This window comes from Parasteatoda tepidariorum, chromosome 3, assembly GCF_043381705.1.
Source record: "Parasteatoda tepidariorum isolate YZ-2023 chromosome 3, CAS_Ptep_4.0, whole genome shotgun sequence".
Classification (NCBI taxonomy): Eukaryota; Metazoa; Arthropoda; class Arachnida; order Araneae; family Theridiidae; genus Parasteatoda; species Parasteatoda tepidariorum.
The window spans coordinates 22,136,205-22,151,378 of record NC_092206.1 but is presented as its reverse complement, the minus strand read 5'-3'; the positions used below and the strand labels follow the sequence as shown (position 1 = coordinate 22,151,378).

The following is a 15,174-nucleotide window of genomic DNA, read 5'->3' as shown; positions in this document are numbered from 1 at the left end:
TTCCTCTTTTTGTTTTTGTAAAATAATAATTTATTGCTAAATAAATTGCTTTCATTTTCTAATGGCAGTTTTTATCTAGCAACTGTGTCAAATGTATTTTTTATTATAACTTTTTTCATTTCAATAAAAGTTTATACAAAATGCATTGAAAAGATAAAAATATGATAAAATTTTGGTTAATCGATCAGAATTGAGTCCTTATGCTCCTGATAATGATGAATCAAATGTTATTATTGGTTTTTATTTTAATTTGTACTGTTAATTTTTCTGTTACGGAATTTTTTAAAGATTGATAAAAGAATTATAATCATATTAGGAATTATGTCATGTGGAAACTTGATCTGAATTGCTTTTAATGTTGGCAATCAGGTAAATGTTTACAACACTTGCAAGTTTAAGTGATTTTTTTTGTGTCACAGGACTCCTTCAGGCTTAGTTCATTACTCTATTTGATTTTGTCACATTGTAGCTTTGGCCCAGTTAGCCAAATCTGGTTCTTCTGCTGTTGAACCTGACATTTAATACAATCCTACGAAATTCTGTAGTCACATATGACTTATATATTTTTTTTCCTTCTAATTGATCTAATCAACTAGTGTTGTTGTATTAGTGAATAAGTAGTAACCCACAGTTACTAGTTGTTTGACATCACTGTATTGAATATGAAAAAGTTCTTTTTTCGCAATTTTCCTATTATATTTTTTTTACTAAATAATGTTCTTAATGCAGAAAGGTACTAATAATTGGAATTTTTCTTCTAGTGTTATTCGAAAGAATACGGGATGTAAGTCCAGACAAAGATTCTCTAAATCCTACTCAAGTCAAAGTTTTCTTCGAAGATACTGCTAATGCTGTTGAGGTAAATAATTTTTGTACACAAAAAATTTTTGTCTCTAAAGTCTTTTTTTTTTATTTATTGATTTTTAGTGTATGTAATCATTTGTCAAATATTTGCTCTCTGTAGATACCTACTACAAGGTGTGTAGCGTTTTTAAAAAGTGCTTAATGGTGCTTTTTTTATTTGGGGTTTGTAAAAAGTGCTTACTTTTCTATCTCTTAAAAAAAAAATTTTTTTCTTTGCCGTGTCGATTGTCGACTAAATTTTAAAAAAAGCATGTTTTTTTACAATTTTCTCTGCAATATTAGTCAGAAACTAGTTATTTTATCATGATTGTGTAAAGTTTTTGAATTTTATTGATTTTATGTTTATAAATTAATAACTTTAAATGATGGAGAAAAAAATTTATTCCTGCTCAGATCCTAATTATGATTTTTTTCCCCTTGGGAAGTGATTAAAAATATTTTTTGTTGGAAAATGTTTTTGGATGTTTTTCTTTACTATGTAATATATTCATATTACATAGGCACTACATTTGTGAGGAGACTAGTTAGTTGTTATACCAAATCTGGTACAAAAAATTGCTGCAAGTTAGAAAATTATTTAATACAAAAGTTAAAAGTTATTATTTCATACAGTTTACTCAACATATTTTAATAATTTCTATGAATGTTACATAAGTTTAATATTGATTTTTAATCTTTCATCAGCTGAAAATATTCATATATATATATATATATATATATNTATATATATATATTGTTATTTATTTTAATATGTTTTTTGGTTTATAAACTAGAAACATTTTAACTTTTTTATTTATTTTTTTGCCCTAATTAGACTGACATAAATAAAAATTTATCCTAACTCTGAAAAAAGAAAACTATTTCCATTTTAAAATGTATGCAGGTATGATATTTATCTTAAATAATTTGCATTTAATAAAGTTCATTAGTTTGTTCCGTGGTAAAGTTAAAAAAAAATATTTTTTAGTTTTTGTGAAATCCTTTCTTAAGATTTGCTATGTATAATTTTTAATGTAGCTCACAGTATTTTATCATTTTACACTGTTGCAGTATCACAATTGAATGAAATCAAGCATGTTCATCTCACATTTTTATCAAATATTAGATACTTTTAGCAAAAAAAAATTTTTTTCATTTACCTATTCTTACTTTCATGAATATTATTTATTACTTTTTACTTACTGATTACTTCTTAATGAATTTTTTATTTTATTTTTGCAGACTTTAAGCTTAAGTCTATTATTAGTTAGTGTTTGTTTTGCATTATTGAAGCCTGCTCGAAATTCTCTAATGCGTAAAGGAAAAAAGAGAAAAGACAATGTTCCACAAATAACAGTAAGTTGTGCATTTCTTAATGACTTATTAACTGAATATCTGTATAATTTTTTGCAATCTTACACATAGCTGCCAACTTATGAGCTTTTTAAGAGATTCTCCTTGTGGTAATGAAATAATATAGGAATTTATTATTATAAGTAGAGATTCATTTAATTTCTTCACTATTCAACAACCTCATTAATAGTTTTTTTCTGGTATTTTGTGTATTAGTTTAAATTGTTTTAATTTAAAAAAAAAAATTAAATGAGGAATATACTTGAAAAAACAAATTTTATTAAAACTTTAAAAATGTTAAAATCTTAATACAAGCATAGAGTTGGCAGCCAAGCTGACATCTTTTTTGCACAAACATTCACGAGGTGTCATAAGTGTAAAAATTCTCTTTTTCACAATTTGATTTTTTTTTTTATTGTGTCATAAGTGTACTTATATATTTACTTTTGCTGCTTTCTATTCCTAACAGCTCGAAACATTTCAACATGTAACTGATCTAATCAATGATATGGAAGATTTTGGAAATAATTTACATGATTTGCTCAATAGTCAATCTAGCTCTGATTTAGCATCACATTTAGGAATAATGTCAGATAGTTCAAAGTGTATAAAGGTAATAAAAATTATTTCTCATATAAGAAATATTTTTTCATTCAATTTTTTACTAATTTTTATTTTTTTATTGCTGTTTTCTTAATGTTAAAGCCAAATTACTTATTAATGTATATTAGTTTATTTTGTTAAATTTATTTGGTTTGTAAATGTTAAGATATTATCAGACTATGGCTCACAAATCCCACTAGGAGGCCCTTGTTTATAAATAAAAAGTAGAGCATTTGTTCAAATTTTTTATTTCTCCAATGAAATGTTCTATTAATAAATAATAATAAAAAAAAAGCTGAAGGAAATATGTAGTTCAAACTCAAGTGTCACTAAAATTTTTCCAATTAAACAGTACTTGCATGTGACATACTTTTCTTTTAATTTTAGAAACACTTATATTTAATTAGATAACAAAGACTTTTATTTTGCATTGCTCTGAGTATTTCATACTGGCATGTCAGAAAGTATTTTAAATTATGGGTTTTGGACAGTATAATTAGCCATCTTTTCAAAAGATTTAATTTTTTTTTTCTTCAGAAAAATACTACCATAAACCGGGGCGAGTCTACCCATTTTTTCAGTTTGTCAACTTTCAAGTGGTCAAACTTTTGTAAATATTAAAAAAAAGGCTTTTAATAGGTGTTTCAGAATCGCTATTTATCCCTCTTTAAAGCTGTGAAATCGATTTTAGAAAATATTAACAGTTACGCTGTTACTGTATATTTTAATAGAACTGCTGACAAATCTCTCGTATGGGGCGAGTCTACCCATTCTAATAAAATTAATGTTAACTTTGTAAATAATCAAATTTTACTATTAAATTGTTATTTTAGTTACTATATAGGATATTTATGAAGTAAAATTCATAACTTTATTATATATTCCATTTTTTTATTCATAAAATAACACAAATTGAGTATTTGATCGATTATCACATTTTGATCACAGTTTTGTTTTTATAATCATTAACATTATAAAATAACATTTTTTTCTGATTATTGTTGATAAAAATAAATTAAAATTAATATAAATTTACAATTAAATAATTAATAAATAATAATAATTAAAGATTATTAACAAAATCGAAATTCAAACATTGGGAATCATGAAAAATCCTTTTCCCATTCTTTTGGGAGGTAATAATAATTTATAAATAATAATTTATTTAACTTGCATTAAATAAAAAAAGTTAATTTTGTAATATAAAAATTGAAAAAATAGGTAAAATAAACATATTTTATATTTACATTTATATTTAACCTATAAATTTTCTTATTAATGATAAATTTATCAATGCAGAATTAAAATAATATACTCAAATTCATTTAAAATGACTTAATTTTAATATAAACAAAGTTCTAAATTATATTATTATGCTTTATTAAAACTAAATACGAATGGGTAGACTCGCCCCGCGAATTCTGGCTTTTTGTTTACAACAGCAAAACTTACATTCTTTTTGTTTTTTTTTATATAAAATTAATGTAATCTTAGTCTTAGATAAGTTTATCACTTAACCAAAGTGAAAATAGTAATAATAATAATATACTTACGGAGCACCAACTAAAAGTTTGCTGATTTTCAATACAAATCTCTCAAAAGACGTTTGAACAGGTCGGTTAAAAAGACACCAAATAAATAAAAACGGATCAAACTACTACAGCGCCATCTTCCTTAGAGTCTGAACTAAGTCCTCCGTCGGTAAAAAATTTTTTATTTGCAATTTAAAATAGTGAAAATTAAATAAAACTAAAATGGGTAGACTCGCCCCGGTTTACGGTATTTTTACATTTGCAGTCAGCTGTTACGTTTTGTATTGTTTAATCATATTGTATATGTTTTGGAAATTTTAACCATATAATTTATCTGAACTATATAATTGTAATATTATATAACCATAATATCATATAGTATATTTTTAATAATTTTTTTTATTTTATTTATCTGTAAACAATAAACAATACTGAAGAACAGTTTGTTGTTTGTATTTCAACTTTGAAAAAAGTGTGATTTATCAGCATATTGTTTCAAACCAATCAAATGTTAATGTGAAACTACCTTTTTCTTTACATACTTCATTAAATGCTTATCACTCTCAAATTATGAATAGTAATTTATTTTGAATTCTATTTAGGGCAGAGAGGATGTTGTGAAGGAGATAATTGCTAAAGTGGAAGAAAGTTACAACACTTCTCTAAAAGTACTAGATGACACGTTAATGGTTAAAGTGAGATTTATTCAATCATTAAAGTGGTGATGTTCATACTTCATATTTTACTGTATATTTCCTAATAAAAACTGTGAAGAGGATGAAAATAACTGAAGAGGAACATATAGTCATATTTTCGTCCATTGCCTCCTTCCAAAGGTGCATATTTTAAAAAAAACTGGACTACTTACCTCAACTGTTTTTATACTTTACTATCTAGGATCCCAAGCCTCGTGTGAAGAGGGGGAAAGTCAAAGGATGGAGTTATATTTTGTAAAATAAATTAAAAGAAAACTTATACAAGTGTTTTTAAATACATTCGTACTTCGACTAAATTAAGATACATCGACTAAATTATGATTGTTTTTTGTTATAAATTTTGTCTTTCTTTTCAGTTTCCAATTGCTTCTGATGCCAAAGATTATATTATGTGTAACACTGATTTGCAAACTGAATTTCATTTTTTTAATTTAAAAAAATTATACATTTTGAAAAAAAAAAAAGTTTCATTGTATAAATATTGTGTAATGTATTCGCTCGCCCCTGAATACCAAAGTTGCTACAATTTTATTATATATTCTGCTATAAGTCCAATAAATATATTTATATTTTTGTATTGAATTTAATACGAAAAAAGTATTAAAAATATTCTGTGTATTCTTGTGCCCAAAAGCAATCTTTTCATTTAGAAAAAAAATTAAATAAAATATTTCTTCTGAATTTGAAATAAATTTTATATTCTCTTCTTGCCTTTTTAATAAAAATGTGAATGCAATACAGGGTTGGAAATTGTTCCAAGACACAGGAAAAAAGTAAAAAATGAAATTTCTTAATGTAATAAGTATTAAATTTAAATAAATTAAAATATAATGTAGTATCAGAGAATTTAGTGTCTCACTTCCAATTTTTTTAAAAATATATATTTATTTATAATTTTTGTGTTATTTATTTTAGTTTTATTCAGGATATTAAAATCTATATATCATATTGACAAAAAAATTGGTTTGAATATTCATGCTAAAAAAATATTTGGTTATAAATGGTATTTGATAACATGACAATCAGGTCACTAGATCAAAAGTTATTAGAGTTCCTTTTTTTTTTTTTTGTGTGTGCAAAAAAAATAGTTATTAGCACTAAATGAATCTGAGTTTAAAACTTTTATTGATTATTCATTAATTTAAGGATTTAATACCGTTATTTCTAATTTTAATAATCAAAAGTGAATTGCTTTAGAGCATTATAAATTCGATGTAAATGGATGTTTTTATTTATCTACTAATAATGTAACTTTTAGACTTAAATTGTAGCCTTATATAAGTAAATATTATTTATTGATAAGTGAAACTAAATTGCTTTTACTTCATTGAATACTTGCTTTTTGAAAATCTTACAAATTTTCATTTGGTGCTAAATCTGATAGAATAGACTTAACTACTTGAACATTTCCTTAACTAAATGTTTAATACAAGTTATCTGATCTGTAAACAGTGTTGCAGTAACTGTCAAATATTTAGCAAATTAAAACAAAATATGGTAAAATTAAATTTTTATTGTAACCAATACAAATCTATCAGGTGCTGGGGAAGAAATTTTTTTTAGTCCAACCTGAAGAGTTCTAGAAGCAATTCTAAAACAGGTATAGCACTGTACACAACTTCAGCTTCAATTTTCTAGAATTCTGTATTGTTGACAATTGCAAATATTTTACTTAAATTAATAAGTTTTTGCTTTGTATATGTTTATATACATAGTTTTTAATCACCAATAATTTAGCAATATTTTTATAATAACTACCTAGCAATACAAGGGTGTATAGAAATTACATGTATGTACTACCAGATAAAATCTACCTGATTTGCTTTGAAGTTGTGACTAAGTAATTTATGCTATTTTAACTGTTCAGTAATATTTGCTTTCTATTAAGTTATTGTTTCTTTACTCTTGTGACCCTAATTGCCCCTTTCAATATAATTAACCTATTTTTATCTTTAGTATGCATCTTTTTATTTTACTTTGTTACAATCTCTGAAATACATTTATATACATATAATTGTTTTAAATATTGCGCCTGAAACATAGGATGTTATTGATTTAGGTTATTGTAATATTATTTGCAATGCATTTTATACTTGTATTTATTAAAATTATGAATTCTTTGTTTTCACTATATTTTTGTAAGTACAGTCAAACCCCGCTATAGTGAACACGGTTTATAGTGAACTCCCGGATATAGTGAACGAAATGTTCGGTCCCGTGCCTTGCTATACACGCATAATGTTATTTTTTGTGGATATAGTGAACCAAAAAAAGTGAGGAAGTTGGATATAGTGAACTTTTTTCTGTCTTCGGCTGATTTTTTTCTTCATTTTTTTTTGCAATAATTTTGAAATTTCTACTTCAAAATAAATACATATACCGATTTTGAAAACCATCTATAGAGGGGATTGTAGTGATAAGCATTTTTTCTTGTTTACTTCTTTTATCTCACTTTCCCATCCTTAAACAAACCAAGCAGATGTTTCCAGCTCAGGCAGACGATACATCTGTAAGGTGTCAATAGGATCAATATGCATTTTCTGTCAGATGGAATGAGTAATTATTCATTATTGGTTAGAGGGTTGGGCACTAATATGTCCTAAGGCCCTCATTTCAACTCCTTTTTGCTCTCAGTTTAGTTGAAAAAAAGCCTGCAAGCAAGTGTCTCAAATTTAACTATAGCGAGCAGTAAACGTCCTCCTGATGAAAAAATGGGCATAATCGGAAAAAGTGAAAATGGATGCGATCAAGCTGATATTTTCAGGAAATGTAAACTATCCAAATCTGCAGTTTGTAACATATAGAAAAATAGGCAATTAATAATATCTCCTCTTGAAAAAAACTAGATGACAGAAAAAAGTTGAGAAAAGCAGATCACAAGGATGTAGAAGAAGCATTACTGAAGTGGTTCACCATTGGACAAATGTCGATGAATTTGTAAAGTGATTTTATGAGACTACTTGCATGTGCTCCAATGGCAGGTGAGACAGATTTGAAAAACGGAATAACAGAAATTCAGGAAAAATTAGCTGAGAGTCGGGAAGTGTTTCCATAACTGATGTTGAGGATTGCTCATCAGCTAAAGATTACTAATTTTTTTCGTACGCAAGAAGAAGAGTAATGAAAAATAACGCATTTTTTGATACTAAATAATATTTTTCAGTCATTTATTTGAATAATGTGTAATAAAAGGGAGGAGTTTGGGAACCATTAGTTAAATTGCCTGCGTAACGGATATAGTGAACACTCGGTTATAGTGAACCAAAATTTCGGTCCCTTGAAGGTTCACTATAGCGGGGTTTGACTGTATATCATAAATTAATTTTGTAAGAAAAATAATCTTTTTGTATGTGTACATTTAGTTATCTAGTTTTAAGACAGGAAAGCATGGAGGTATTATTGCACAAAACTAAATTTATATTCTAAAGTTTTTTTTAAAAATCTATTTACTTTAAAATAAAGAAAAACATTCTTTACTTCAAATTTTTCAAACGTAGAACTAGTTCAGAATGCGAAGTCATAAGTAAATCTTTAGCAATTTTTTTTTTAAATGGACTAGAGATAGGTATATACTTCATTATAATTAGATTTCTTTTGGGCACTGAATGCAAGTATTTGATCATATGAGAAAATGGTCTTGCTTTTAAAAAGCATTTTAAGTATTTAAGATTTACTGGGTGCCAGGCAAAATCGGTACCCTTGGGCTAAAATAGCGACCAAATTTTAGTGACAACCAGGCATTGTCCTTTCCAAAATACGGTAAGGGTTAAAAAAATTTTATTATTAGTTTTAGCAAGCTATTATATATATTTTCTGGGTAAAGCAGCTTCATCAGAGGTAACAATTAGTGTACCATTTCTTTTAGTCCACTTCTGTCATATTCTTTTTTCGTTTCTTATGTGCCTCTGCCTTGTTGTTACCAAAATTTGATAAGATTTTTTTCATTTAATCAATCTTATCTGGATGAAACTGAGGTCCAGCCAAAAAGGAGTACCACATTAAGATAATAATATAATAGATTTGTGTATCCAACTGTTTCATTAGATTAAAATATTTCTACAGCAATGATCCATATTTCTATTTAATAAAGGTTGTATCATCTGAAGTAATTTTTCGTTGTTGTCTGTTTTCATTTAATTATGAATGTTATCAGTTGTAGTAAACTGTGTTGTCACTCCTTATTATAATTTGTTGTTGAATTTTTTGTGTTTAACAGAATAATTAGATAAATATTTATCTTTAAAACTGCCTCTCTTGTTGAAGTCGTACATTCATTCGCAATATGTATTTTTACAATTTCCTGATATTCTTTGTTATGTTAAGGTTTTTATTATGAATGTGTTTCTCATTTATAATATATTTCAAAATTCTGTAGAAAAAAAATTTTCTTTTTTATTTCTATGAACTCTAAAAAGTAATAAAATGTTAAGTAATAAATAATTTTTTTAAGAAAAGGTTTGACTGTTTCAAGTGTTGTGATTTAATCACTCAGTTTTCTTATTTTATTGTCAGGTTTGAAACAAAATGAACATATTAATATAATAAGAATATACATTATTACAATATCCTAAGAATCTCACTATAACCAATATCAGAGAATTTCCAGAATGGCAAACACTCTCTCTCTCCTTTTAAAAAATAAGAAAAGAAATAGAGAAACAATTACTAGCAGAAAAAAAACAGAACAAGAGAAAATTAAAAGTAAAATGAAAAAGAAAAGATTTTTCTATCTTCATTGTTGAAAAATATGGGATATTTTTCATTTTATTTTAAAATTTGATATAAAAAAAGACACTTATTGTTAGTTTTAAGTAGACTTAAATCGGAATATCATGAGCAATTCTGTTAATTTCTTCCTTTAAAATGAAAATTTTTTATTTTAATGTTTTCTCATTAAATATTTATTTCTGATATCTTTATCGGGCTTAATATAAGCCTATGTTGTTTATCTTTTTGAGGAAAGCTAAAGTACAATTGTAGTAAAAATAAAATTTAAATTAAACTCCAAGAGCAAAGTTTTTTACCAGTCATAAATCTTAAAATTCATGCCAAACTTTTTCAAAATATAAAATACCCGAAACAGAAAAAGCATTTACAAATTGAACTGTTCTATTGTTAGGCTTTATTAACAAGTAAAATAACTTATTACTTATTGTGTCACATATTCTGCATTCCTATGTACAATAAATATTTGTCTCCTAGTAACAATAATAAACATAATCATTAAAACAGTCTGCAATTATATGGTACTTCTATTTTGCCAATCATACGGTTTTGCATAGTAAAATTTGCTATCAAGCCCTGATGGCGACCTTTACAATACAAAAGTACTGTTTCTTTTTTACCTTTTTTTTTTATTTCTAAAAATTTTGATAATGCTGCATTCTGAGTGATTTCATTCAAATGAAATACATAAATATTTCTTTTACTATTGTGTTTCCTTGTACATCTGGACAGGTTTAGATCCTGGAGTTTATACTTTGCCCTTTTACTGAACAGAATATTGTAAAAAACAACCTGGTACTTTTTTGTTGTAAGTAAGAGGGGCTACTGAGACATGGTCCCAGGGCCGGATTAACCTATAGGCACATGCCTAGGGCCTACGAAAAACTTGGGAGAAAAAAATTTGTTGACAAAAATAATTTAGCTGTAAAAACAACAGGTGTATAAAAATATAATATTTTTCGGTAATAAATTATTTTGCAGAATCTTATGATCTAAGATATTACTTTTTTGGAATCAACGAAATCTTGTATTATGCTGTCGAATTGCAGATAAAGTTCGATAAACAAATTTTTAAATTAAAATCCATATTAATAAAAATGTTAAAAAAAAATATGCAAGAAAATTTTAGCATATATTTTGAAAAGAGGGGAGGGCCCAAAAACGGCTGTGCCTAGGGCCTACGAAAGGTATAATCCGGCTCTGCATGGTCCCTATGTATTTTAGGGCCCCTAAAGTTCTTGGAGGTAAAATTAGTTTTTGAGATTTTCTGAGACCAATTAGATATTTTTAACCACCGTATCTTACAATTTTCCTTTAGAATTATTAAAAATTTTGTATATTTTTAAATGTAAAAGTTGGGAAGTAGAAAAAAAGAATTTTATTTAGTCATGTTTTTTTTGTCTCTCCTAACTCCCTAATTTTATCTATTAGATTGTTAAAAAAGTTTTGCAACACTTAGGAAAATTTTAACTTTTATGAATTTTTATTTTGTGTTGTTTTTTGGTGCTCTTAGTTTAAACTTTCATCATTAAGCTCTAGATCACTTTGGATAAAACTGAACTTCAGGTTTTTTATTAGTTATTGCCATAAAAGAGATCTTTCACCAAGGGGTGTTGCAGAACTTTTTTATTAACCTGATATATACATATATATTTCATTATGGAAAGTAAGCCATCTGGTACACAAATGTATGAAAATATTCCTCTTAATTGCAAATTTGACAAAAAAAGGGGGAGCCCTTTTATATGATATATAAGAAATTAAATTTTTGGTTAAAAGAAAGTGTTAAATTCATGTGAAGGCATGAATTTTCCATTATCTGATTAAGATAATTTCAAAATGGTTTGTTGTTGCATTAAAAATTTTCAATATACCAGAAAAATTTATTTTTTCCAAACATATATTTATATACAATGTTTTATTTTTGAGGAAATTTTGCTTACAATACAGGCAAACTGTATTGTAAGTTTAATAATTTTTATGTTTGAGGATTTTTACCGAATTTGGATTGATTCAAAACTTGCATTTCAGTTTAATTTGGTAAATATTTTGTGTTCATCTTGATCAGATGCAGAAAATACAAAAGCCAAGTTAGATTTATTACACATCATTCAAACGAAATTAAAATAGTTCTTTTTACATGACAAATCTGATGAATTTGAACAATAGATTTTTTAACTGTTGTTCTACTGACTTTATGTAAGAACCCAACAAATTCAGTTGAGGAAATTTTCAGAACTTTTCTGAGAATTTCCTCAATTGAAGTTGAAATCTAAATTTGGACTGTTAAGAACGAGTTCGAATGACTTTTTAATCAAGTAAATACATAATAGTTGCAAGAATCTACTGTATAGCTGTTGAAAATCTAATCTATCCTTGCTTGTTACCTTTTATTTCGCTAATTTGTCTGCATACCCTGTCTTGGAGAATACATGCACATGTAATGGATGATCCATTGATCCCTGTGAAAAGTTAGTAGACTTGAACATAGAAATTATAAATTGGATAATCCATCTATAACCATAAATACATGATTCATTATTTTTCATTTTTTGTGATTGGGGTTACAGAAGGTACTAGGTAACAATTGCTAGTAGTTAAATGGTGGGACATTTCTGCATGGTGATCTGTGGCAGAATTATCGCCAAGTCTTGGCAACTTACAACCAACGGCCCAAGAGAAACTTTAAAAAAAAAAAAAAAAAAAACATCACAGAAAAGGACAAATTCGAAACGTGTAACACGTAACCATCCTCTGGCAAACATCTACATGCTCTTTTTTTTTTTTTAATTTGCAATTATTGTTTTATTGGTATACAACATACATTTGCAGGCTCGTGTATCTCAATTAAGGCTTATAAACCTTAGTCAAGTAGAAGAATAGATAGCGTAATATAGAGAAGAACATCACAAAGGTCCATCCAGGGTTACGGCGAGATTCGAACCCGCCATCTCCACGTTCAACAGAGCGTTTGGCGAGCGATACTACTCGGCCAGGGAGGCCCCATTTGTAAGTTTAAAATCTACTTGCCACCTTCGCGATTACAACGCTTAAATACGCCATCTGGGGAGAAAACCGATTCTACCTCTTGACTCTTCCCCCTCTTCTTCTCAGTCGCTTAGAAATGTACTACAATACTTTCCTTTTCTTAATATTTTTCGTTCCCCTCCGCAGAGGATCAAATTTGCGATAGCATGCCTTCGGATTATCAGTAGGGATTCTTCCCAGACAGTCGCCAATAGCCCATTCTGCTGCTCCAGTGCGACGTAAATAAAGTACCTACCTAATTTTTCATATTAGATTGTCAAAATATATTTTTTAATTTCCTCGAAGCTTTCTTTTATAACTATGTTCAATATAATTTTCACTTCCAAATAGTTTCCCCTACTAAAAAGTTTTTTTTAACTACTATTTAAAAATCAAGAAACTACATGTACTTCCTTCTCCTATGACTCTCCATACGCTATTAGTGAAAGCATGTGAAGGGTTGCCATAGATAAAGAGCTCTGCTCTTCACCACTTGTAGCCCATTTCGATCGCCAATTTTCAAGAGATAGTATAGATCTGCATCGTAATATATTAATGATACACACCTTGATACCTGAAATACAGTACCTTTTTAAAATTAAAGAGTGATAGCAAATATGTGGTAGCACTTTTTGTTTCTCGATTTTTATTGCCTACGTAGATTTCTTTTCGTGGTTCGATGTAGTTCATTGAGAAGAAAAATGATGGATGATATTCGAATTCATTTATTGAATAAAATAGAATTCTTTACTTTTCTCTAATTAGTTGTTTTCACTTTTCGGTAGGGTTGTTTCGTGCAAAAAGTCATTCTTCAATTATAAAATTTCTCAAAAACCATGCATGAGGTACAGCGATTCGCTATATTTTCAAATTATTAATTTGGAGTTCAAATTTGAGAGTGTGATTATAAATTTGGAACACGACATAAGAAGTTGCATAATCGCCTCTTGGATCACTTTCAACCAACCATTTAGAGATTCATAATCTATGGGCTATTCTGAATTGCAGAAAGAATGAAAACTTTAGTTTAACTGTATTTACAACCATACCATAGAAATATTGAAAAACTGGCTGCATTCTCTGTATTTAATATTGTGTAAAATCTAGTGAAATTTTAAAATTTCTTTGGAATATTGCTACATAAATCAAGAGTTAAACAATGGATATTGTCGCTGAGAAACTTGAAGCTTTGGTAAGAATTTTCTGTAATGTGAGATATTTTAATTTATTTTTAGTAGTGGGAAATAGTTCTTTTTGCTTATGTTTGGATGCTTGTAAACAACACTATCATTGTATGACTAATTTACAATGATAAGTGTTTTATTTTTTCATTTTAATTATCTTTCATACCTGTAAATTTTTTTTTAAAACTTGTATTTTCTCTCTAGTTAAAATCTTTAATAAATTTTCCTGAAATTTGATAAAAAAAAGTTATAACAGTAAATAATGTTAAAAGGATTGTTTGTTTACTTTTTTTATTTACCTATTTTCTATTCCAAACAGCTTTCAAGAGTAGCATCCTCTGAAAAATATTTAAATATTATGATCGAAAACTGATTATATATTGAATATAAAGCTTAAACTGGTCATGGATTTCCCGAACCAACGTATTTTGGTAATGTTCTGAATCAATTTAAATAACAAATTTTGTGATGAAGTTTAGTTGGCATAAATGCTAAAACTATTCAGTCTGTAGTAAAAGAGGAAATTTAGATAATATATTAAAGCAATAATCTGTATTAATTTTTCGTTTATAATTGGTACTGTCAAATTCAGATTCTAATCACTATTTCCTAAATTGTCATTGCAGAAATCTAAATAATACTTGATTTATATTAAGAATTTTATTGGCTCTGTTATTTTTGAAAAAGAAACTTATTTCTGTTATTTTTTTTTAAATGTGCGTTATAACTGAAATATTTTTATGCTCCAAGCTGTAAGATAATTATAGCTGTAAGATTCGGATTAGTGTTAACCGCTGAACAACACTAATCCGAACCGTGCAAACACAAGGATTTGTTTAATGCCCACAGTATGTGAAAAGTTTTGGCTAAACTGAAATAAAGATGATTTTTTGTACATTTTTTAGTAAATTTGTAAGTATCGCAAATTCATAAATATGATATTTAAAAATTTATTCGTAAATATTTAAGCGTAATGGGTTAGACATTCTTCATAAATAATGTGATATTTGGGGTATATTCCGTATCATGATCTGCCAGGGCAACTTCAATTGGCAATTCTTCAAATTGATTTTAACTCCTCAACTCATTTGACAGTGTTTGACACGGGCGAAAGTTACCTGCAAGCAATCTTGTATCTCTCATTATATTATATCTAATATCCATTATAGTAAAAATGGATAAGCTAGACTA

The 15,174-nt window shown here is 27.2% G+C and overlaps 1 protein-coding gene across 1 annotated transcript in view; it reads left to right on the top strand.

Moving 5' to 3' along the window:
• LOC107439843 (phagocyte signaling impaired) overlaps window positions 1-5,751 on the top strand; it is a 36,996-nt gene extending 31,245 nt beyond the window's left edge. The window contains exons 25-28 of the mRNA XM_016052561.3: window positions 762-859; window positions 2,086-2,199; window positions 2,666-2,809; window positions 4,934-5,751. Coding sequence (XP_015908047.1) covers window positions 762-859; window positions 2,086-2,199; window positions 2,666-2,809; window positions 4,934-5,056 — 479 coding nt within the window. The 3' untranslated portion in view covers window positions 5,057-5,751. The remainder of the gene's footprint in view (window positions 1-761; window positions 860-2,085; window positions 2,200-2,665; window positions 2,810-4,933) is intronic.
• Window positions 5,752-15,174: the final 9,423 nt, after the last annotated feature.